General features: G+C 40.7%; 1 protein-coding gene across 4 annotated transcripts in view; it reads right to left on the bottom strand.

Moving 5' to 3' along the window:
• LOC136006004 (RNA exonuclease 1 homolog) overlaps positions 1–23,146 on the bottom strand; it is a 29,348-nt gene extending 6,202 nt beyond the window's left edge. The window contains exons 1-15 of one of the 4 annotated variants that reach the window (XM_065663909.1): positions 22,725–23,142; positions 18,622–19,586; positions 18,036–18,128; positions 17,428–17,520; positions 16,458–16,592; positions 14,350–14,440; positions 14,032–14,094; positions 13,413–13,556; positions 12,872–12,985; positions 12,234–12,307; positions 11,858–11,968; positions 11,460–11,575; positions 10,453–10,591; positions 8,888–9,008; positions 3,029–3,577 (exon numbers count right to left, since the gene is read on the bottom strand). In XM_065663909.1, coding sequence (XP_065519981.1) covers positions 3,489–3,577; positions 8,888–9,008; positions 10,453–10,591; positions 11,460–11,575; positions 11,858–11,968; positions 12,234–12,307; positions 12,872–12,985; positions 13,413–13,556; positions 14,032–14,094; positions 14,350–14,440; positions 16,458–16,592; positions 17,428–17,520; positions 18,036–18,128; positions 18,622–19,586; positions 22,725–22,959 — 2,583 coding nt within the window. In that variant the 5' untranslated portion in view covers positions 22,960–23,142 and the 3' untranslated portion in view covers positions 3,029–3,488. Of the gene's footprint in view, positions 1–3,028; positions 3,578–8,887; positions 9,009–10,452; positions 10,592–11,459; positions 11,576–11,857; positions 11,969–12,233; positions 12,308–12,871; positions 12,986–13,412; positions 13,557–14,031; positions 14,095–14,349; positions 14,441–16,457; positions 16,593–17,427; positions 17,521–18,035; positions 18,129–18,621; positions 19,587–22,724 lie in introns of those variants that run through there. The other 3 variants (XM_065663911.1, XM_065663913.1, XM_065663912.1) reach the window with 3 other exon arrangements.
• Positions 23,147–25,076: the final 1,930 nt, after the last annotated feature.

Genomic DNA, 25,076 nt, shown 5'->3' with positions numbered 1-25,076 from the left:
TGGCTGAAAAGTAAGGTATGACTACCCTCTGTAGTGTCTAAATTCAGATGATCCATTTAATGGCTGGAATCCTCCCACTCTTCAGTAATGGAAAAGTACACACACAACTGGTGTTGAATAATGGGGATATTTAATTCTTACTTCTCTGTGAACAGGTTTTGCCTGACACAACTTTAAGGTCAAAACAGGCCCTCTCCACTACCTAAAATGTAATGGTCAGTCATTTCTGAAAGCAAAATACAAATTGTTAACTATTACATACATCTCATCAAAACATATAAATACCTGGTGGAAGGAAATAAGTCAGATTGATGTGAATCCCTTCTTCTGTGGCAAACTTCTACCTGGACCAAAATGCCACATAAAGAAAGAATCAGTAGCCTCTTCTCAACAGTACCCAGTGACAAGATGAGAAACAGTGAGCATAAATGGAAATCTAGGAAATTCCAGTGAGAGAGGTCAAGCAATGGAAGAGGTTTTGGAAAGTCTCCACCTTCAGAGATATTCAAAAACTGACTGGCCACAACAGAGGACTAGACCAGATGATCTCCCCAGATGCCTTCCAATCCCAGCTATACAATCTGTGAACTTTGCAAGACGGGGGAAGGAAAATGCAGAATGTAAGCAGAGACCCAGCTAAAGAGCGTGAGCAATTAAATTACAAAGGCACAGTTCAGCCTTGGTCAAACACAAGTGATCCCCCTTACTACTAATTCCCTCCCTGTGAGGGTATACTACATTCCCTGCTCCCAACACATGATTTTGCCTTTCCCCAAGTCACATACAGATCACCCATTCTCATGTGCAAGGCAACTGGTTTGACACAGGGAAATTCTGATTAAAGAACAGTTGAAACAAAACAAGCCAAACTGTTCCAGTCTGTAACTCAAAGCCCTCAATCAAGTAAACCTAGTGTGACATTTTCTTATAATACTTCAGAGCTCTTTCACATATTCACTTAATAGCACAGACACAGGTGATGGCATTCTCACCATAGGAGCCAATACTTTTAGCAAGTCCCTCTAAATAGTGGAGGTCCAACCAGACCACAACAGTTTCTTACATCTCAAAAACATAAGCTCAGTTTCCAGCTCCTGGCAACTAAGTACCATGGAGCCACTCGCTAACCACCACACCCTGCTTGGTGTGATGGAAAACATAATCAGGGAAAAAGCAAAACAGTAAAACCCATTGGTTGAGATAAGAACAGTTTAATAATTCAAATAAAGTATAATATAACACTAAGGGAAATAACAAGGACGGAAATATAGAACTAAGGGAAAAAACAAAGCAAAACAAACCCCCCAAAACAAACAGCAGTGCTGCACAATACAATTGCTCACCACTTGCCAACAGATACCCAGCCTGACCCAAGCAGCGATCTAGCCCTTCTGGGTGACTCCCCCCAATTTATATACTGGGTATGATGTGCTGTGGTATGGAATACCTCTTTGGCTAGTTTGGATCAGGTGTCCTGTCTCTGCTTCTTGCTGGCTTCTTGTGCCCTCCCTCACTGGCAGAAAATGAGATTGAAAAATCCTTGATCAGGGTAAGCACTACTGAGAAACAACTGTCATCATTGTTCTCAAACTCAGAAACCAAAACTCAGCACTGCACCAAAGAAATCTTCCCTGTGAGGGTGGTGAGGGACTGGCACAGGTTGCCCAGAGAAGTTGTGGTTGCCCCATCCCTGGAAGAGTTCAAGGCCAGGTTGGACGGGACTCAGGCAACATGGTCCAGTGGAAGGTTGGGTTGGAAGTAGATGAGATTTAAGGTCCATATGTGGGCAAGAGAAAAGTATGCTCATGGCACCCAGCATCAGAGAGATGACAGCAATATGACTCAGAGCTAAGTCACTGTTCCAATTATTAACTGCTCTTATATTCACACCGGGTTTCAGTTTTGCTGAAATTTCATTACTTTCAGCATCAAAAGACTGTTTATTTTGACCCAGTTGCAAAAAAGTTACTATTTAAAATTATTTTACTTATTGTGCACAGTATTATATGTGTTTGGTTTTAATAATTCAATAATTCAGTAACTTCAAGAAGTTACAAAGAAGAAAAGTCAGATGTTTCAGGTTCCTTAGAGGGCCTCAGGGGTACCAGTTTGGTCCCTGCTAACAACCTGCTGGATGACTACCATGGGTTTCCCTGAAGAACAGGTCCTACAGAGTAGACATTTGTATGTTTTCTTAGTTTTACTCAAAGCAAAATAAAGGCAATCATCACTAAAAAGACCTACATTCAAACTTGGGAGGATCATAAGTAAAGAAAGCAAGTTTGTAAAGAACATGTCAAAGCCCCTTCTCGAAGCTGCAGAAGGGCCCATATGCAGGACTGTTCTGTTAGTACAGGAAGAAGTATTCTAACAACGGCTATTGCCCATCAGTATCTCACAGAACAGGACATGGCCCCAGGTTCTTTAATGCTCAAGAAGCAGCTAAAGTGATTTTTAACCTTCAACACAGATTTTGTCATGCAGTATAATCATTCTTCAGGGTACATCTGAGAACTCTGATATTTTTACACTACTGAGTTACTCATACACAGTCCTCAGTCAGGACCATTTTTCCCTTACCACTTTCAGCTTTTTTTGGCTAATCAGTGCAAGTATAACTTCAGCTGAGAGCTAGCGTTGCACAAAACGTGGTCCATTCTTACATTTCCTTCACAGAAAGATAAGTGGCAACAGACTTTAAAATCCTCCTGTTAGAAGGTTGCAGATGCTGACTCCCACCTTATGCAGGAGACAGGTGATTATATCTCAAAGTATAGCCCAGTGAAGGCATTCACTTGAAACTTTCTGGGAACCTTTGTAAGTCAGCAAAACTTGCTGCTTTTACAGTTGAAAAGCTTCATCCAGGCTTAACTTATTTAAGAGACAAGCTCATTCTGCTCCAGAAGAGGTCACATTTTTACCTTTATACCTTTTTGTGTCTATTAGTACATTAAACATGACTAAGTTTGTTTTCTCTCTCTCTGAAAACAGATGGAGAGGTAGAGAGAAGCAGGAAGTGAATGGGGAAAAGGATACAATCTCAGACTTTAATTGCACTGCAGAAACTTAAGTTTTATTTCAGAGGCTGAACAAGGTGAAATCAAAAATTTACATCCACAACTTGAAATAAAAGTCCTTTCACATACTGCAAATGATAGTTTTCGGCTGCACAGAGTTGTGAGGTCAATTACAGAATTACTTTTGACCAAAAAAAAAAAAAAAACCAACAAAAACCAAAAACCAAAAGCCTATATTGCACCAGAATTTACTCTGTGCATCTTACTTGCATGTATTTTCTGCATTTGTGTTTTCTCCTTCCTGCATTTGTGTTTTCTCCTTCCTGTGTCAGAAGTACGGTCAGTTTTTTCTATTAGATCATTGCCTCTTTACATCAGAAAAATAATTGGTACTGAAACATTACAGAGCAGCGAGCCAAGCTGAGGTTGACTTTGTTCCACCCACATCTTGTTCCTCCAGAGCCACAATAATCACTGTTTTCTCTTTCTATTATCCTCTCTGACCTTCCAAAGGATTAGTTCCATACAAGCCATTGCATTTTCCCTGGAATTATAACAAACTAGAAAAGAAAAAAGAAAAAATTATTTTATGCTAATTATTTACTCCTTTATAGAAGAATGGTAGCTTTCCTTATTAAGGTGAACGACTGTTGAACATACTAAGACAATCCTTCGTATTTGACAGGTTTTGGTGCAACTTCCTGCTATCAGGATTCAAGGTAATAATCACAGTATCCAATGGGGCCTAGATTACCAGGCTAGAGTTATTACCCACAGTAACCTTCAGTCTCCAACATAACTGCCTTTGGAAAACCAGCTTCCCCAGGTCATGTACTTTCAAATTAGAGGTTGAAAGAGTAACATATGACAAGCTGATTTTGCAACTACGTGGTAAATTTCTGCCTTAGTTAAAGACAATCTACTTGTCCTGATCTACTGAAATCCGCCACAAAATCTGAACAGAATAAAGGATTTAAATTATATATGCTTAAAACAACTACTTAATAAAGTTAAGAACTTACAGGTTTATGCTTTTTATGCAATTCCCATAACTTAGTAACTATAATAACATGAATTACTGTATAAAGGTTTTAATGCATTCTGGCTGGGTAAAAAAAGTGGTAGTCATCAGAACAAGAAATGCATACAATCCTCTCATTAGTTGGCACTTACTATAGGCATCAGAATACCCTCTCTAAAATCAAAACAATACAAGAAAAGGCTGGCTACCAGGTTAATGGCAGTTAACTACCGAAAGTTCCAAGCATTCCCTGCTGAAAGCCAAAGCTGCATGTTGAGATTTCCCTGCAACTTTAGGATAGGTGGAGAACAGACCTACTATATTCAGCCATTATCTTCATAAGCAAAAGTTTGACATAGTGTCAAATTTTCACATGGACTAATTTGAATGCATACCTCAATGCCTATACAAACTGATGGAGGCAAATCTAAATCCTGTATGGTTTAGATTTTATTCACCATTTAGAATATAAAAGTTTCAATAAAGGTACTGAAGATATGAAATAAACAGGTTTGGGGTAGCGTCTGGTTATTCAGAAACCAGAACAGCTGAAGTGGAAGAAATGACAGCATACAGAAGCTCCATCCTTGGCAGTGTTCAAGGCCAGGTTGTACATGTAGTGTGAGACATCAGTGCCCATGGCAGGGGGGTTGGAATTAGGTGATTTTAAGGTCTTTTCCAACTTTAGCTATTCTATGATTCTATGGAGATCAGCATTTTCATTTGAAGGTGGCAAAAATCCCCTCCCCATTTTATGTTTCTGAGCTAGTGGCTCGAAAAGAAAAAGGTATTGCTTCTTTGCACTACAGCACTGAATTACTGCACAGATTCCATATCTACCTATTCCACAACCACTTTGGGCATGGGAGAAAACCTCAAAATAGTAAGTTAATAATAAATAATAGAATAATAAATAATTCTTAGATTTAATTGAGGTGTTTCATTCCCCAGAGAAGCAGAGGACTTAAAGGCTATCACAACAAGAGATGACTCAAAAGTACAAGTACAAGCTTCTAGTTTTCTCTGGTAAAACTGGAATGCCAGTGATTTGAGGTAATTCTTCACATGCAGCAGCCTAGACTCAGAAACAAAGTTTTTCAGACATTTAGACATGTCATTGCAATTCAGGTATCTTCTGGCTTAAAGCAATACAGTCAAAGCAAGCTAAATCACCAGAGACCTACTGCTTTCTGACAGCAAAGGGTGTTTCTTTCTAATAAACCCTAGTTTACAAAGAAAGCAAATCCAGACTTAACATTTATAACATCTAATAAAAAACTAATACAAACTAGCACAGAGCAGCAGCACAATCCGATAAAAACATAGGGGGTGGAAGTCATGAGTCAGGACTTTTTAGGTCTGGGGTTTTTTTTCCTAGACATGGCAGCTACATAGCTCTATAGCTTAAGACTTTGGCCTCTTCAGGAGCCTGCTTAGTAAGGTTCCATGGGATATAGCCCTGGAGGGCAGGGGGGCCCAAGACTGTTGGTTGATACTCAAGGATCACCTGCTACAAGCTCAGAAGTGCTGCATCCCAACTAGAAGGAAGTGCGGCAGGAGGGCCAGAAGAGACCTCCTTGGGTGGATAAGGAGCTGCTGAGGAAAATTCAAAGGAAAAAAGAGGCTTATAAAAAATGGAAGCAAGGACAGGCGGCCTGGGTAGAGCACAGGGATGTTGTCCGGGAAGCTAGGGACCAGGTTAGGAAGGCTAAGGCCCAGTTAGAATTAAACCTAGCCAGGGATGTTAAGGATAATAGGAAGGGATTCTACAGGTACGTAGCAAACAAAAAACAGACCAGGGACAACACAGGCCCCCTGAGGAAGCTTTCGGGAGAACTGGCTACACAGGATTTGGAGAAGGCTGAGGTTCTCAATGACTTCTTTGCCTCGGTTTTCACTAGCAAAGGCTCTGACTGCACCATTCAAGACTTAGAAGACAAGCAGGGACTGTGAGAATGAAGACCTTGGGCCCACTGTAGGAGAGGATCTGGTTCGAGACCATCTTCAAAATCTGAATGTGCACAAGTCCGTGGGACCTGATAGAATCCATCCGCGGGTCCTGAAGGAGATGGCAAATGAAGTTGCTAAGCCACTGGCCATCATATTTGAAAAATCATGGCAGTCAGGTGAAGTTCCCAACGACTGGAAAAAGGGAAATATAACCCCCATTTTCAAGAAGGGGAAAATGGAAGACCCGGGGAATTACAGACCAGTCAGTCTCACCTCTGTGCCTGATAAAATCTTGGAGCACATTCTCCTGGACAGCATGCTAAGGCACATGAAAAACAACAAGGTGCTTGCTGACAGCCAGCATGGCTTCACTAAGGGGAAATCCTGCCTGACCAATTTGGTGGCCTTCTATGATGGGGCTACAGAATTGATGGATAAGGGTAAAGCAGTTGACGTCATCTACCTGGACTTGTGCAAAGCGTTTGACACTGTCCCACACGACATCCTTGTCTCTGAATTGGAGAGACATCTATTTGATGGATGGACCACTTGGTGGATAAAGAACTGGCTGGACGGCCGCACACAAAGAGTTGTGGTCAATGGCTCGATGTCCAGCTGGAGACCGGTAATGAGTGGTGTCCCTCAGGGATCGGTGTTGGGACCGGTCTTGTTTAACATCTTCATCGCTGACATGGACAGTGGGATTGAGTGCGCCCTCAGCAAGTTTGCCGATGACACCAAGCTGTGTGGTGCAGTTGATATGCTGGAGGGAAGGGATGCCATCCAGAGGGACCTTGACACGCTTGTGAGGTGGGTGATACCAACCTTATGAAGTTCAACCATGCCAAGTGCAAGGTCCTACACCTGGGTCGGAACAATCCCAGGCACAGCTACAGGCTGGGCAAAGAAGAGATTCAGAGCAGCCCTGCAGAGAAGGACTTGGGGGTGCTGGTCGATGAGAAAATGAACATGAGCCGGCAGTGTGCGCTCGCAGCCCAGAAAGCCAACCGTATCCTGGGCTGCATCAAAAGGAGTGTGACCACCAGGTCGAAGGAGGTGATCCTGCCCCTCTACTCTGCTCTTGAGAGACCTCACCTGGAGTTTTGTGTGCAGTTCTGGTGTCCTCAACATAAAAAAGACAAGGAACTGCTGGAACAAGTCCAGAGGAGGGCCACGAGGATGATCAGGGGACTGGAGCACCTCCCGTATGAAGACAGGCTGACGAAGTTGGGGCTGTTCAGCCTGGAATAGAGAAGGCTGCGTGGGGACCTAATAGCAGCCTTCCAGTACCTGAAGGGGGCCTACAGGGATGCTGGGGATGGACTCTTCGTCAGGGACTGTACAGGACAAGGGGTAACGGGTTAAAACTTAAACAGGGGAAGTTTAGATTGGATATAAGGAGGAAATTCTTTCCTGTTAGGGTGGTGAGACACTGGAATCGGTTGCTCAGGGAGGTTGTGAGTGCTCCATCCCTGGCGGTGTTCAAGGCCAGGTTGGATGAAGCCTTGTGTGGGATGGTTTAGTGTGAGGTGTCCCTGTCCATGGCAGGGGGGTTGGAACTAGATGATCTTGAGGTTCTTTCCAACCCTAACGATTCTATGATGATTCTATGATTCTATGATTCTATGATTCTATGATTCTATGATTCTATGATTCTATGATTCTATGATTCTATGATTCTATGATTCTATGATTCTATGATTCTATGATTCTATGATTCTATGATTCTATGATTCTATGATTCTATGATTCTATGATTCTATGATTCTATGATTCTATGATTCTATGATTCTATGATTCTATGATTCTATGATTCTATGATTCTATGATTCTATGATTCTATGATTCTATGATTCTATGATTCTATGATTCTATGATTCTATGATTCTATGATTCTATGATTCTATGATTCTATGATTCTATGATTCTATGATTCTATGATTCTATGATTCTATGCTTGGATTTTAGCTCAGTGGTGATTAACAAAGAACGATTAAATCCAAATTTAAGCAGAAAAGTCTGCTAAAGGCAGAATTTTTACTGTTTGAGATAGCCATCTTATAGTCTGGAGAAATAACTTCTGACGTTCTTCTTGCCCTCACCAGAGAGGTGTGCATCAGCCTGCAAGAGCAAAGGAAGTCAGGGGATATAAGCTTTGATAGGCAGATCTAGCTACTTCACTGGGTATCAAATGCCACCGAGTTTTGCTCAGTGTGACCATTTAGGTATTCCATGGGCAGTGGAGATATGTTAGCAGAATAGAATATTACTTATTGTCCGGAAGGCGTCACTCATAAAAGCAAATACGAATCTGCCAGTTTATTTGAACAAATTGAGTATCTAAAATTAGATTAAAAAAATCCTTTAGAATGGCATGGTTAACTCAAAACGTATTTGTCAAATGCAATGCTTCGTAAATATTATATGCTGTAGAACAGATCTATTGATTTGTCTATGAGGGCCAGCAAAGAAACTTGCTTTAATTTTACTACTGAAAATCCCAGTTGAAGAGCTCCTGTATCAGTCTAGATAAGCAAGCGAATCCTGACATAGATGTTAGACTCATCACGCTACCTTCAGAATTGTAAGAATGTCCGTTTGCAAGTGAAAGAAGCTGGAATACTTTTGTACAATCCTCTGACAAGCCAGCTGTACTGGGGGGAGAATGAGTGAGAGGCTTTATGCTACTCAGTTGCCATCCAGGGTTAAATCACACCACCAACCATCTTACTATTCAGGTATATCCTCTGCTTTTACTATGCAATTGAACTAAAGATATCCAAGACAAAGCTTTAAATGACAGTAAGTGTACTGTTATATTTTCAGTTTTCTGGGTATTTCCTGTCTCCCATTTCATGAGGCAATATATTGATTGCTTAATAAGAACCCAAGCTCTTACCATCATCTTGATGAATTCTCCTGAGGTAATCAGCTGTCAGACTTCTAAGTGTTCTTTTGTGAGGCAAACCTAGTGAATGAGGAAACACTACTGATGTGTCCACCACCATGCCATGAATTAGCTGAAAAAGAGCAGAGGCCACAGTAATGGTTACACATCCAGTTACAGTCTTGCACATCCTTTATTAAAAAAGGATAAAATCCCATCTAGTATCTAAAGTACTTTCCTTTCTCAATAATATGCCCAAACTAACCCTTGAGCCCCAAATACAACATCATCTGTCCTGTGTGCCACTTTCTATTAGAAAATGGCAAACTGTGGAGCAAAAAGCTGTAGAAAAATTATCCTTTGCAGTTATTTCTGTACAATGCATTGACATTTATTCACCAGTTATATATTCACTGTATATATACAGTGAACATGATTCATTCTGGTTTTAGACAGCCACAACCATACTGCAAAATCTCACTTGCATTGGCCTTTAGATGTCAGTAGCAGGGAAGCCTACAAAGGCTAAATTCCAATTCCTTCATTATTAATATCACAGAATGATTGAAGTTGGAAGGGACCTCTGGAAATCATCTTGTCCAAACCACTTCTCAAGCAGGACATCTGAGAGCCTGTTGCCCAACAACATGTCCAGATGGCTTTTGGGCATCTCCAAAAGAGAAGACTCCACAACCTGTCTGGATGGCCTGAGTCAGTGCTTGGTCACCCTCATTGCGAAAAGCTGTTTCCTGATGTTCAGAGGGAACCTCCTGTATTTGAGTCTGTGCCTGCTGCCTTAGGCCCTGGCACTGATCACCACAGGAAAAAACTTGGCTTAGTGTTGTTCACATCTTTAGAATCACACAATAGTTAGGGTTGGAAACGACCTTAAGATCATCTAGGTCCAACCCCCTGCCATGGACAGGGACACCTCAAAGTAGACCATGTCTCCCAAGGCTCTGTCCAACCTGGCCTTGAACACTGCCAGGGGTGGAACATTTACCACTTTTTTGGGCAACCTGTTACAGTGCCTCACCATAAGAGCCTTCCTGAGCAGATGGCTATGTTTCTCATGGAATATTGCTGCCTTTGATATTTAATAGCATAATCCACACATTTCTGGTACCTAAGGTAACTACTTAACAGACAGCATAATTGTTTACAGCAATTCTAAGAGAATACCTTAGTGTTACTTGAATTGTCACTGCCTTTTATGCATTGGGTGCCATGAGTTCAGCAAGATCAGAAAACATACAAATCTAGGTTTCTGGGAACCCAGAAATAAAGACAATATTGTTCTGCAGTGATGTATGGTTCCATAATTAGAAGCACAAAACAGCAAAGTAGGAAGCCAAAATGTGAAGATCTTTACCATAGTGTATTTTGTACAGACATCTCTTCCTGATATGAAATACTTTTAATACAGCTGTTGTTTAACAATCAAGTACATTTAATTCTTTTTTTCATACCAGTTGATCTGCTGAAATGCAACATTCTTTTTCTTTTTTAAATTTATTAGAACACAGTAAAAACAAGTAGTCACCTCCTAAAACTGGCTTCAAAACTGGCTACTTTACCTTGAGAACAAATAAGTCATTTTCCAAATTGTGTCCAATTAAAATTGTATCCACGTTGAACAGGTTTAGCAGTACTGCCTGTACAGCCCGAAGATTTGTTGTGGTATTTTTCAGATCATTCTCCTTTACTCCAGAGAGTCTAAAAAGAGATTTAAAGAGTTTCATTGATAGAAATACTAAGAAATAGCTAGAACTAGGTTTGCAGTGGTCATTTCCCCAGCCTCTAAAGTTAACTCAAGCCAGCTTTAAAAAAAAACCCAAACATAAATCACACAGTGTTGATGTCAATGTAAAACATATTTTCATTATCTTCCTTTTCACCTAGGTAGTATAAGATAAACTAAGGTAGGTGATATTAACTTAGCTCTACCACTACAAGTGACTAAGCATGTTTAAGTATGGACCGAAAGACAGGGCTCTGAGCAAGCAAATATTGGTGTTGAAATAGGAACACATTACATTGATTCTCCTCCAAATTTCTTTACAGTGAAGCTCAAAACCTGTATTTCTTCACCGAGCTGTTGCAGGACTTCAGAGAAGTAACAGGAATCAAAAAGGTGTCTTTCAGGTCTCAATGACAAAACTCAATACGAAGAACAAATACATGAGATCTACACTAAATACAGACAATCTTATTATGCTGTACAGTCTGATGACCTCAGTTCATGGCTTATGACTATATTGCTTTTTTGTGAGGCAACACTTACAAATGAGATTTGCATTTGCTTTTGTCACCTTAAAGAACTGAGCAAGTTCTGGGAGGTTTAACCTGGTTTTTTTTTCTGAATTGGAAAAAAGGTCTTTCAAAGTGAAAAGAAAAAGTGGAACTAGGCAAAGACAAAAATGGTTCTTAACTGAGCCCGTAACAACAAAAGCCTCATTGGTGATTGAAGGTCTTTGATTATGTTACTAGAAACAAACATTTGAGAGAAGCATGTTTCTTTTTATGTAGTCATCTGCCAATTTATTAAGTCTAATCCTGAAGTATTATAGATTAAGTAGCGTACCTTATATCGTAGTCCACAACTTTACCATCTGGTTTAACAAATGTGTCATACACAACCTGTAGTTTAGGATCAACCACTGTGACTCTAGTTAGTTCCAAGCCACGGGTTGTGTAACACTAAAGAAAAAAGTACACTTAATGAACATTTACACAGCAATGTTTCCTTACATTATACAAGTTGTTCATAAAGCACAACAGGCTACCAAGTCAACAGACCCAAATAACTTTGCCTACTGAATACTAAACACTAAAAGTCCATCTTGTAGGATGACTAGTCACACTGAAAGGTCTAGTCAGAGTTCTGCAGACCTAAGAGACTTCAGTGCCAAACTAATACAACTAGGAAATTGTTTTATAAAACAGCAATATAATTTTCTATTAGCTGAACTATTAGCTTACCATCTCGCAGTTCAGAGCGTATACATCATGGGTTCCATCAAGAGGTGGTGATTTAGTTAATGTCTTCATGAAGCCTTCCAATTTCTCCCTTCTCCCATCATGAACATGAAGCTGCAAAGTTTCCATTGGTATTTAAGTGCAAGTTTACTAGATATATCTTACACAAATTGCCAGAAAATTTGTTTCTCTAAGAGACTCAGGGGCATATATATAATACTTCTTGTCAGTATTTGTCACATACTTTAGTGAACACTAATAAGTAAACCTAAAAGGCTTGTACCAAGTCATTAACACTGAACCATACCTTTCTATAAAATCAAAAGAACAGAGAGTGAGATACTGCTTTATATAAATCTTCTTAGAACATTATTCCTACCTTTGCAATCTGACATCCAGGAGACCCCACTACTCTCTCACAACAGCTATAACGTTTTTCCACACCACCGGGTACTGACAAAAAGAAAAGTTGGTAGTTGAGCAGTAGTAGCAGCAACCAGAAATAGCAAAACCAAATCAGTATCCTCACTCAGCCTCTCAAATGTCCTTTCCATTTTCTCTTGAAACAGCACTGTGGAAAACAGCAAGTGCCAGCTATGCCAAGATGATAAACTCTACATTGTTCACTCCCAAGATAAGGTTTTCGTAAAAAAGAAATATCAATAAATAGGAAAGAGAAAGTTGCACTATGTTCTAGAAGGCTCTCTGTGAGGGGCATATTTAATACAGATTCTGAGTATTTAAGGTGTCTCTTAAAAAATATTACAAGGTTCTCTCAGAAGTCAATGGAAGGCCACCTTCTTCCCACACAGTTTTATTTATATCAGCTTTCCTAAGGTTACGGCGTATTCAGAGAAAACGGGCTTTACTAACTAGACACATTCCCAGAACATCAGAATGTATCTCAGCTGAACCTTGTAGGGAAAAAAGTTTCCTACTTTGATCTTGTTCAGCTTTGATACAAGATGTCATAACACTTAACAGCTTCCATAAAGACTGAATGCCGAGGACACCTACCTCTTTGTTTCAATACTCCACCAGAATGATAGCTGCATTCCTCTTTACTTTGATGTGTTCCCGAAGAAGTAACAGCATATATTTCACCACACCTACAGCAGACCTTTTTGAAAGCTAAAAAAAAAAACCCAACAAAAAAAAAAAAAAACCAATAAGCAGAGTGTATTTCCTAGGTGGCTTGTGATGAAGTTAAAAAATACTGAATTGAAGTATAAAAGAAGTTTCATGAACAGCAAGAGAGAAAACAGAGTATCAATGTACAAGAAGCCTCTCAAGATTAGCCATGTATCAAGAAAAAGTTCCTCTATAGAACAACAAGAAATTCAAGTTTACCTACAAGTTTAATTACTATGTTGGAACAAAAATTTAAAGAAGACATGTGAAGACTCATGGTTTAGCTTTGAAAACTTGTGAATTCAAGTGCAGACAAGGCACTAATTATGGAACACTGGCATAATGTATAATTTCATACGCTTGTATTTTACTGTCCTGTGAACAACTGACTGAAATTCAATTTTGTTGCCGTCTACTAGGCACTTACCATTACATTCAGCATTTTTCACACCAGTAAGAATAGCAGCACCATTTTTTCCAGGATGTTGTCGAGGGAAGTTATTTTCGTTCAACTGTTCCTTAGTCAGAACATACTTTTTTAAGAGTTCATATAGAGCGCCACCTGTAAATGCTAAAAATAACAAAACCAAAAGCCAAAACATAAACAAACCTTAAGCTTAAGCAATATTAAAGCAACTGTAGGTAGCACTTAAACACACTAGTACTTCCAAAATAAAACAAAAGCAAAATTACAAGTTGTCCACTATAGTTTACACACAAAATGTATATGCTTGTATCTCGGAGCAATTAGAGGTGATTAGAGGTGAAGCATTATTCAAAATAGACACTATATAGGCATGATGATTCACTAGCTATCCCAGAAAGGCTAGATATTCAGTACTAAAACACATTGTCTTCCCAAAAAAGAGTTCCAACATTTTCCCCCTAGGAAAGAGTTTTCGGTTATAAACAGGGAATTGTGTATGAAATACTTGCAGTGGCAAATAGATAAAGGTTGACCAAAACCAGAGCAATATTTTCATGTTGAAATAAACCCATTTATAGGCTGCAGTGGAGAACTGACATCTTACTTCCCCTTTCTTTACCTTTTTCTTCCTCTGACGGTAGGGATCCAATGCCAATGGAATATCTGCTGTTATTAGGTTGCTCTGAATGCAGGAAAACATGTCTTTAGTATTTCTTCTCAATTTCAGATTTCCTGTTAATATCCTAAGCAAATATTTATGAATCAAGCCACCAATTTATTTCAGTAATATATTTTTATAAAAGGATTTAAAGATACAGAAATATCTTTAGTAAAGTTGAACTAAATAATGATTTTCAGACATTTTTCTGCTGTTCTAATTTCTACACTTAAAACTCATTAAAAAATAAATCTTAATTGAAAGCAAAACTACCAAGACCTCTTAGCTTTTTGAGAGTCTTCACAGCAAGATTCAGGTACATCTTTTTATTGCCAAAGCGATCATAAATAGATTGTTCTTCCTTTAGGGCCTAAATTAAAAATAAAAAAAAATAAAATTAAAAAATAGACATTTAGTGAGCACTCTATGTTCTACAAAAAGCACTGCCATTTAGAATCAAAGACTGCAAACCTAGAGAGAGTTGCACATGCAAGTAATGTCCTAAATCTGAAGTGCAACATGAGACACAAAGTCATATGGATTTACAGTCCTGCTCAAAGAAGGAGACACTACAGTGAAAGGCACTGTTATCAAAAAGGATCTACAGAGTATTTTACGAACCCACCCAAATATTACAGCTCTGATGTAGCAAAAATATTGAGTGCTATCACTGCATATATCAGAAGTATTTTAAGTAGGAATACAAGAGAAAGTCTTATATAGATATAATTCAACTATGAGACAATTATTGGAATCTAATTAATTTATCACAGGGATTGAGGAGGTGAAACTTTTGGACTATAAACACCCTCGTAGCAAAAGAAAAAAAAAAAAGATCTGATTGCGGAATTCTGTCTAGCAGATGTAAAACACGTATGATCCATTGGGTGAAAGCTAAAGCTACCGAGGTTCAGGTTAGAAAGAAAACCCACATTTTTTCACAGCTGGCATAATGAACTATTGGAACAAGTTTTCTTGGCATGTGGCAGTTAAGAAGACAAATTCAGCACCTATGAAGCAAAGATCTGCTGAGGAAAAATCAATGCTTCAACTCAGAATTTAAAGCTAATCCCTGGGAGGATTTGAGCACTCTTAGGGTAACCACTCCTACTGGTAAACATTCCCTGGCTATACACAGCTTTTTCTGATCCTGCGTCAAAGAAGGTATTATTTTTAGGTCAAGAAAGGCCTCCTTCATTTTCTTTCTGTAAAGTTTTAAGGAACAGAAATGAGAGAAAGGTCCAGCACCTTTTAGTGAGGAAGGAGCATGCTCAAAAGGAGTACTTGCATTAATCTTCTGGGAAAGAAAAAAAATCTTCTTCCTTGGTTTTATTTTACTGTTAACACTACCTGGGTAGTTAACAAAAAGTGAAGCTTATTTCAGGCATAAACAGTGCCTTCTAACAATCACTACAGCATGTAAAATTTACAAGTTACAACCCATAAGCAAAGGAAGGGAAAGGGTGAAACAGATGAACCCGAGAACTATCACAGGAGGAAATTCTTCACTATGAGGGTGAGGGTGGTGAGGCACTGGCACAGGTTGCCCAGAGAAGTTGTGGCTGCCCGATCCCTGGAAGTGTTCAAGGCCAGGTTAGACAGGGCTTTGAGCAGGTGGCCCTGCCTGTGGCAGAGGTGTTGGAACAAGGTGGTCTTCAGGAGCCCTTCCAGCCCAAACCATTCTATGGTTGTATGAAGTTAAAGGGAAGGTAAAAGAAACATTACTTCGTAAGAATGAAAATCAGGCATACCAAGATGTGCTACATAATACAGAGAACACAGTTAACAGCAGAGTAGTATCATGTGATGTCTTCCAAGCTTCCATTCAAAGTATAATTAAAAACACCCACAGAGTCTTATCAGCACACCTCCATAAATTCTTTTGACTTCCAGCTTGCAAGAAGTTTAGACCACCTAAAGGTTAAGCTTGGGATACTTGTGCTTGTCAGACAATATCTGCTGGGAGTAGTATTTGGTGTGGTGTAAACAGAAAAGACAAGATCAAAGGCTCAAAAAAATGGTTCACACATGTTTTGCTTCTGTTCTGAAGAAATCTCAAAGCCATTATTACATTCGAGGAAGCTTTCAGTATTTACAATATCTTTATTTTGCAGTAGCAGAAGAAAGTTTTTCTTTTTTGATACCAAAATGGCATGTCTTATTAAAAGTTAATTAACAGTGGTAAAGACAAATACTTTTGCTTAGAGGAAAGTGATTGCTAACAGTGGCAAGTGTAAGATTGAGTGTATTTTAACTTCTGCTTACTGAAATATTCTACTTAAAAAAAAATTAACCAAATAAAAAGAACCCCACCAACACATTGTGCAAGTTAAAACTGTTGACTTAATTCAGTTGAAGATTTGTAAAGAAAGTAAACCATAACAAACCTTGTTAATAGCTTCATTCACTGTGCTACATGTTTTGACACATTCTGTAAGAAAGCAAGTGAAATATCGCTGTCTTGTCTCTTGTGGTACTTTGCATCCTGGTTCTAGAATGGAAGGCCTTTTCCAAGTAAAAACCTCAAAAAAAACCAAAACAAAATCTTATGGTAGTGTGGTCAACATGTAACAAATAACCCCAAAAAAATAAAATTAATTCAGCCATTTCTTTTTTTGTCCATCCTCAGAGGAAAAACCCCAAGTAAAAATCAAACACTGCTGAATACCTACGCAGAAAACTAGAGCTGCACAATACAGGGAGCCAAGAACTACCATCAGAAATAGTAGCTATAGAGATTTTCCCTACTTGAACTAAACAAATCAGTCTTCTCCTCAGCGTTATGGCAGATATTAAAATTATTTAATTTCTTTTTTTTTCCCCTCAGAGAAAGCTCAGTTTTTCAGCAAGAACTAGCAGTTCAGTTATGACTTAAGTCATGCTCTCCATCTGGCCTTCATTTCAGACAGTACTTCACTCAGAGAATGAACAAAAGACCCAATAACCAGACTGGGAAAAAAAAAAATTATGTTTAGGAATCTATAGCCTTTGTTAGATAATGCAATGTAGAGTCATTGCATATTACATTTTGCTTATTTTAAAATAACACAGAATTCATCACAGAAAATCATCACACTCAAAAATCTGCTTTACATTAGGTTAATTATAGTACTGTCACACCCAAAAAAGTCCGAAAAGTTACAAAAATGCATTGTGCATCAAACATGGTAATTTGAGTCATATGTCTATATCACATTTATTTGCTAAGAAAGATCCTTTAAGAGCAGCATTTAAATGTGTGCTGCTACCAATGAGACAGAGTTTTGAATACAGGGAACAAATGCAGCATCACTGTCACAACTTAGCCTCTCTGTTATTGGGGCACACACTATTCTATTTAGGAAACCAGGTACATACTGGAGAATGGAAGCTTGCCTGCTGAATTCTCGTATTATGATGTTGCTGCCAAGGAGATGCCTTGAAAAACACCATTTCATTTTTGTTAGGTACCTAATACGAACATACACAAAGCCAGTTAATATTTAAGTAGTTCCAAATCACAGCAAGATGGTGTTAAAGTGAACACACTGCTTCTTAAAACAGAATTTTGCCATCAGATTCAGCATGCTGTTCCTGAAAAGAAAATGCTAAGCTGAAACAGCTTAGGGGTGGTACAGGTGGGCTTAAAGAATTATGCCCTCTATCAACATTGCCACCTAAAGCCCTGTAAAAACAGAAAAAGTGAAGGCCACGCTTCGGTATCTGAAATTTCACGGTAGATACCTCCACTCCAAACCAGCTTTTCAGCTCCTATTAGTGTTAGCTCCTCTTGTCAGCAGCTTGTTTTACCTGCATCTGGAATCAGCTCCAAGTACTACTTGCTACAGCTTTTAACAGAAGAGTTGATGAGACATTTGCTCTAACTAATTTCAGACTATTTTTTAAATTAGATTACAAAACTCTGCCAACCTCAAGTTCAACACATTTTATGCTGATCCTCAGTTTATTACAAGACTATAACTCACATCAAATTTTGCCATGTGTGCAACTCTTCTCTTTTGCCCAGGAACATTTACGTTGGTTTCTAACAAATTGAGATCTACATTTCTTCCATGGGCCTATTAAAAACAAAAATAGACTATTTAGGCCCATTCACTCCGATGTTTCAGATATACAGTCAAAAACTCATTAGCAAAAATTACAATTCCATCAACATTAGACAGTTATTTTACATTCAGAGCACAATACTTTGAACCTGAGGTAGTAGTACTCAATGTAGCTACATTTGTTAATAAGAACAGGAGATTACTGAATACTTAACTGCCTCTAAAGCTTTGCCTGTTACAGTAAAAGTAACAGAAACCCATTTAGCAGCGAACTATTCAGAGCAATTTTCTACTTCAGGAAGCAGAGATCACCCATTGTTAAACTAGAAAATCATTAAGTGTTCCTTATGATTCTGTCTATTGGTCATGAAGTTTCAAATATTTAACCATTACTAACAGACATTTTTGGAAAGAGTACTTGAACTAGACAAGATATCACATCCTGCCCTAATATGCTCAGAAAAAAAATCCAACCACTGAAAGCAAAAAAAAAAAAAAAAAAAACCTGTTTATCACGGTCCTTCTTTTGTGCTTCTCTTTCAAACTCATCAAAAATTCTTCGACACTCCTCTAAAGGATCATCTGGTTCAGAGGACCCTGTGTCCTCCCCACTGGCTTCTGCTTCCTCAGTGGATGAGCCCGGCCCACTTTCTTTCTTATTTGAGTAATAAGTTGGATACTGGTATGTATCTTTTGCACTGCCATTACCCCCACTTTCTTCTATACTCTGTGTTTTCTCTGTATTTATAGTTTCCATATATGTTCTTCCAATTGCAGTTTCATCTTTTGATGAGTGACACAAGGGAGACTCTGCTACTCTTCTGCTCTTCACACAGACTTCATTAGTAGTACTCTCCTGAAACGCTTTGACCAATTTATTAGTTTTCGCATTTCCTTGCTTCAGAATTCCTTTCTCCATGCCTGCCTCAGCAGAAGCAGCTGAAGACATATATTTGTCCTCACTGTTAGTAGGGGCATCTATTTCCTCCAAAACCTTCAATATACCACTGTTGTTTATATCAGGCAAAAAAATCTTGCTCGCTTTCGGAGAAACACTGCCTAGTTTTCCAAGCTTATTTAAACTTTTGCTGTTTTTCTGCAAAGTAATTTCCTCAGATTTACCTTCTCTACTCCCAAGAATGTCAGCTATAGCATCATCATGTAATTTTCCTGCCCACATTATAGCAGCCAGTTCTTCGTCCCTGTTAGCATATCTAGAGTTCCTTCTTATTCTTGGCTTTTTATTAGGAACTTCTGGTGGCAGATCGATGACAAGTCTACCTTCATCATCAGAGTCTGAAAGTTCAGTTTCAGATTTCGTTGGGAAAGAGTTTCTTGGCATCTTTGTGATTGCACACCCACTCTCAAATGGAGGCATCTTTGAGTTCCCACCCCAATTTCCACAGGGTGGAATGGCTGGGTTAAACTGCTGTTTAGCATTTTTATCCTCATTCCTTTCAGAAGAGAGACCTGCAAAATAATTTTGAAGAAGATTATATTGAATAGCAGTTGCTGGACAACTATAATCAACAAAGTGTTTCTAATTAAAAGCCAACAGCCATCATTTGTATATATGGAAACTGAAATCACGTGACATGCATGTGCTAAAGTGCATTACAACTATTTCCTTAGGAAAAAGTGTCTTTCTGCAAGATAATTTCCAAGGGTCAAATTGTCTCTAACCATTTAATCAGGAACACTGTACTGTGAGAACTCCTTCTGTTCCTTGACTTGATTCTTGACTGAACCAACTGCTAATTTAATCCTTTTGAGTTTTTGTAAATCACCTACCTCTCTTTGAGGAAAGTCACAGCTATGACCTTAAATTAAGTCATCCTAAAGAGCAATCTACAGATCTCAGCTGAGGGAAAAAGAAATAATCTATTGTATTAATCACACACAAGGTTACAAGTCTCATTGTCCCAAATACCCAGCAACATTTCAAGCCAGGCATATTCACAATTTTGCAAAACCTTTAAGTAGCCTCAGAAACTGAATTTCCAGCTGCAGATTTAAGTGACTAACCGCTATCATTTTAGCTTTTATAGGCTGTGGACTGCATAATAAAACTCAGCCTGATACTTTCTCAATGCATTACATCCTCAAACAGATATTCTGGCAAATCACAAAATGCAGTGGTTATTGCCCTCCCAAAATTTTATTACTTGTTTAGAGACTCTGTCATCCATGAGATCTGCTAGCATCAATTGTGTATTTCAACAAAAATGCTATTTACATTGTCATTTAAAACATTTGATTTCAACAGCGATGGTATCAGTAATTACAAAACATTTCAGGGAAACACTAGAAAGTCACATTTTGTTAGTGAAGGGGATCCTCTGCAGGTTACTCAAAATAAGTAGTTTTGACATTAACACAATAACAATACACTAACACAGGGCAGTACCACAAAGCCTCACTACCCTGTTGCTGTGGGTTAACCCTGCCTGGCAGCTGCAGCCCACGCAGCTACTCTTACTTACCCAGTGGGATGGCAGAGAGAATCAGAACAGTAAAGTGAAAAAACTTGTGGGTTGGTATCGAGACAGTTTACTAGATAAAGCAAAGATGTGCACACAAGCAAAGCAAAATGAGGAATTAAAACACTAGTTCCCATTGGCTGGGAACAACACCCATTCCAGGTGTTTAGCCACTTCCAGGAAAGCAGGGCTTCATTGTGCCTAACCATTACTTCAAAAGTCTCTTCTTCCTCTTTCTTTCCCCAGGTGTTATTGCCACACACAGCATCATATGGTTTGGACTATCCCTTTGATTAGCCTGGGTCAGCTTTCCTGGATGGGTCCCTTACCAACTTCTTACTCACCTCTGGCCTACTTGCTGGAAAGGCACCATGAGAAACAGAGAAGCTCCTGAGGCTTTACAAACACTCTTCAGCAATAACAAACGTGGTTGTGTTGTGAACACTGTTTGGGGCAGAAACCCAAACCTTAGCACCATAGAGAGCTGCAAAGTAAACTCACTCCATCCCAGACAAAACCAGTACATCTGACTACCTCAAAGAAATACTCTGAGCCACTAAGGTCTTATGAGAATTGTTATTGCCAGAGAAATACATCTCAGAAAATTAATGTTTCTACATCTTTTATACAGATGAGGTGCTATTCAGACTATGCAGTATGCCATGTTGTAGGATTTTTCTTTGACTAACTAGAGCCTGAGTGAGCCTTTGGGGCTCAAGCTTGCAAGAAATTGCAGAATAAAGAAGAAATTGAATTTAATGATAGATGCCAGTCACTTGAAAGTAAACACCTATGGACAGCCTTCAACAAGTCCCATCATGCAGCACAGCTACCTGCAAAATCAGCAAGTGGAAGTCAGGAAGGGAATGACCCCACACTGGTGGTGGTTTTCTTTCTTTTTCTTCCTGAGTGCCACAAATATTAGTAACCATCAGATTATCCCAGTACTTTTTCCAGGCTGCAGTTCTTTATGTTCAAGGGCAGAACATTTTGAGAAAGAAAATACCACCACTTTACCATTTACAGTGAACTGTGGAAACCAGTTTCCCATGTTGTGGAAATTAAGTCCCTGCTTCATTGAAAGAGTGAATACAGAGAGAGGGAATCTGTACTATGACTGAAGTTTTGGCATTCCTGAGCTGTGAAGACAGAAAATCAGTAGCATCTGCTTAAAAGTCACATTAAGAGACACTTTGATTCTCTGGACTACATACTTAGCTAGTAACTCTTACTTAGTAGCAATGCATGTAACCCACAGCAAACCATTGCTAATGAGACCAGTCCAGTTCAAAGTAATCAGAAAGCAACTACTTACAAAGTAGCTGCTGGTAGCTGATTACAAAGTAATCAGCAAGCAGAATCAGGTTGGGTTTTTTTCCTATTAGTGCAGGTTGCTAGTATTTTAGTATTGCTAAATATTGTGGTTTCCATTTTAAAGTCATTTTAGTACTCAGCCCTTGCCTCTCATGCCCATTTGGCTTTATTGCCAACAGTTTGAAAACAGTGCTCCTGCTAATGAGATCTAGCTTACTGTCCTGTGAAAACACTCGGCCATAAGAGGAACATGACAATCATCAAGAAAGCTGGCTACAAATGTTATTACTCATCATGCTTAAGAAGAAAGTGAAGCACGCTGGGAGAGGCGTACTCCTCTCGTTGAAGTCTCAGTAGAAAATGCCAGAATGATGTGCAAAGCGGGCCCTTTGCAGACTGCCAATCTGGAAGCAAAGGAAGTACCTTAACCAAGATTAAAACCAACCAACATTACAACTTCGCTCCAATACAAAGGCTAAGGGTCACACCCCGTGAAGGACAGGTGACATCCTCCTACCAGAAATGGGAGAAGTCACCGGTTTTAGCCGTAGTATCACACACCAATTATCCTACCAAGTCCAGCTTCCCGAAGCTCAACCCCAAACACAGGTTTACAACCTAATCCTAGTATTCACACTGCTGTTGGTCAAGGTGGGGGGTTTAATTAATCACTTTTCACAGTCTCCTAAGAGCAAGACCGTGAAGACCTCCTATCCCGTCATTTCACTCCTCAGGTCTCACACACGGCACTACAGTGCTCTATTTAACCGCTCCGAAGGGCAGGAAAGAAGCCGGGCCCACACCTCGCCATTACCTTGCAAGCGGCATCCCCTCAGGACGGGTGGGTCGCGGCTCCCTCCGGCGGGGCACGCCTGGCCGCCCTCACCCTGCGGGAGGGCTGAGCCGAGCTGCCTGGCGGCGCGGAGCTTGGCCCTGCGCCGGGAAGCCCTGCGCCGGGAAGCCCTGCGGCTGCGGCTGCGGCGAGGCTGCTGTGCGGGGTCGCCGCTGAAGGAGCAGCGCGGGGGGGCGAAGCAGCCGACGGACCACATCCGGCACCTCCAGCACGAGGCCAGCGGCGGGGCGGGGCGGCGCGGCGCGGCAGCGCTCGAGGAGGCCGCCCCAGCCGCCCGCCGCCGGCTTCAACGCTGCGAGCGGGACCGGCGGCCCAATGGGAGAGCGGGGCGGGACCGCCGAGGGGTTGTCAGGGGCATGTGGGGCTGAGGCTGCTGCCGGGCAGCGCAGCGAGGAGGGAAGGGGGAAAAGGAAAGGAAGGAAAAGAAAAGGGAAAGAGAAAGGGAAAAGAAAGGGAAAGTGAGGGCAGCGAAGGAAGCGCTGAGCAGGGCAGGGCAGGGGTGTCACTGCCGCCCCGTCCGCAGGAACAGGGAGCCGCGGCAGGAGCTGGCGAAGGCGGAGGGGCCCGTGAGGAGACGTCCCCCCGAAGGGAATGCAGGCGTCAGTCAGTGTCCGCGGTGGCGGACGGGCAGCGGGTGTGCCGCCTCCGCTAAGGCGAAGGGACGGAGCCGCTGGGAGCCGTGCTACGACGCAGGCTTGCAGCCCTAGCTGCGGGGAGAGATGTGAGGTGGCAGCGGGCCGGACCCCCGCTCTCCGCGGGGAAGTGCTGTTCGTTCCGCTGGTGGGTGCCCGGCTACGGCTGTGTACTTGTGAGCTGGGTGTCAAGGCTGCCGGTAGGAGCCCTCTGGCCCGGACAGGAGAGCCAGCCTTCCGCCGAGAGGCCTCTTGGATCTGCGAGCTGTAAAGACCGATCCGCCTGCCCTGGACCCAGCAGCTCTTACCGGCGGAAGCAAACGTCGGGGTGAGTTAGCACCGGGAGCGTCTGCCCCAGTGCTCTGCCTCCGGCAGCGGCCAGGAGCCATGTGAAAACAGAGAGCTGCGAAGACAGATCAGGACTATGCACGTCTCCCCTGGGGTACCCTCCGGGCCTCTGAGCAGAGGGTTTGCTGAGCTCACCTGTTCAGAACGTGCAACAGCTTGTCTAAGTCTCGCTACCCACTGCAAGGACAGCATCTCTTACATGCTTTGAACCTGGCTCCTGTGGATTTCATTTGATGCGTCTTGCTTTTATTACTGGAGTAATAAATTCTATGGGTACTCTGTGACCAGGTAGTTATAGAATCATAGAATGGTTTGGGCTGGAAAGGACCTTAAAGATAACCTAGTTCCAACCCCCTGCCACGGTCAGGGATGCCTCACACTAGACTGTGCTGCTCAAAGCCCCTATCCAGCCTGGCCTTGAACACTTCCAGGGAGGGGTCATCCACAACTTAAATTCAACTGCAATCTGTTTTATCTGTGACACTCAGATTCTCCCCTCCTCCCACCAACACATACTCTTCCAGCTCACTTTTACGGTTGCTGTTGTGGAAGCAGTTTCATACTCTGATGATCTTTGCTGCCCTACCTTGAAACTTTACTGATTTTGTCATGCTTTTAAGAGTAAGGGATTAGAATTGCTCTTGCGATTTACAAACTGAATTCCCAGTCTAACTGGGAATCTGCAGAACAGTGCCATCATTTTTCATATGCTGTTCTGTATTCTTTTCCTATTAATTCTGGTACGTTTAGTCATCAACACTGTCAGGAGATGCAGATGGGCTGAGTTAAAGTACCACCCGTAAGGCAAGACTTTAATTTCAGATAGGGGCAATTTCAAAACGTAAAAAAAACCCAACCAAAAACCAACAAAAATCCCAAGGAAAAGAATGAAGAAACTAACAGAAAATGGGATGCTAATGACCCCTGCTGGCTGGAAATGGGAAGTCTGCTCTGACAGATGCCAAAGAAGATAATAACTAAATGCCAACGCATAAGAAACCATGGAGAAAAAGAAACCTTGCATTGCTTCCATTTGGGCAGCAGTTATTTGGGCTTGCGTGTTCTTATATATATACAAACAGCATAGAGGGCTGTTATGTACACAAAGATTCCAAAATACACATATGCTCACACAGATTTACCAAAGGGTATTTGTTTATAAAGTTAGTTATTGCTAAAAAAGAATAATCCTGATTTAAAAAGTAAGCATTATTTAGAGATCTATCACTATATTCCTATTCAATGTGTGCCGATAATGTTGGATTGCTTGACTTCATTTAAGAAGTCATTGTATTCCAACTGTTCCTTTTCAGCATGAGCAATAATGTGGAGC

The sequence above is a fragment of the Lathamus discolor genome, chromosome Z (assembly GCF_037157495.1).
Source record: "Lathamus discolor isolate bLatDis1 chromosome Z, bLatDis1.hap1, whole genome shotgun sequence".
Taxonomy (NCBI): domain Eukaryota; kingdom Metazoa; phylum Chordata; class Aves; order Psittaciformes; family Psittacidae; genus Lathamus; species Lathamus discolor.
The sequence above is the reverse complement of the archived record's forward strand: the minus strand, read 5'-3'. Positions and strand labels throughout refer to the sequence as shown.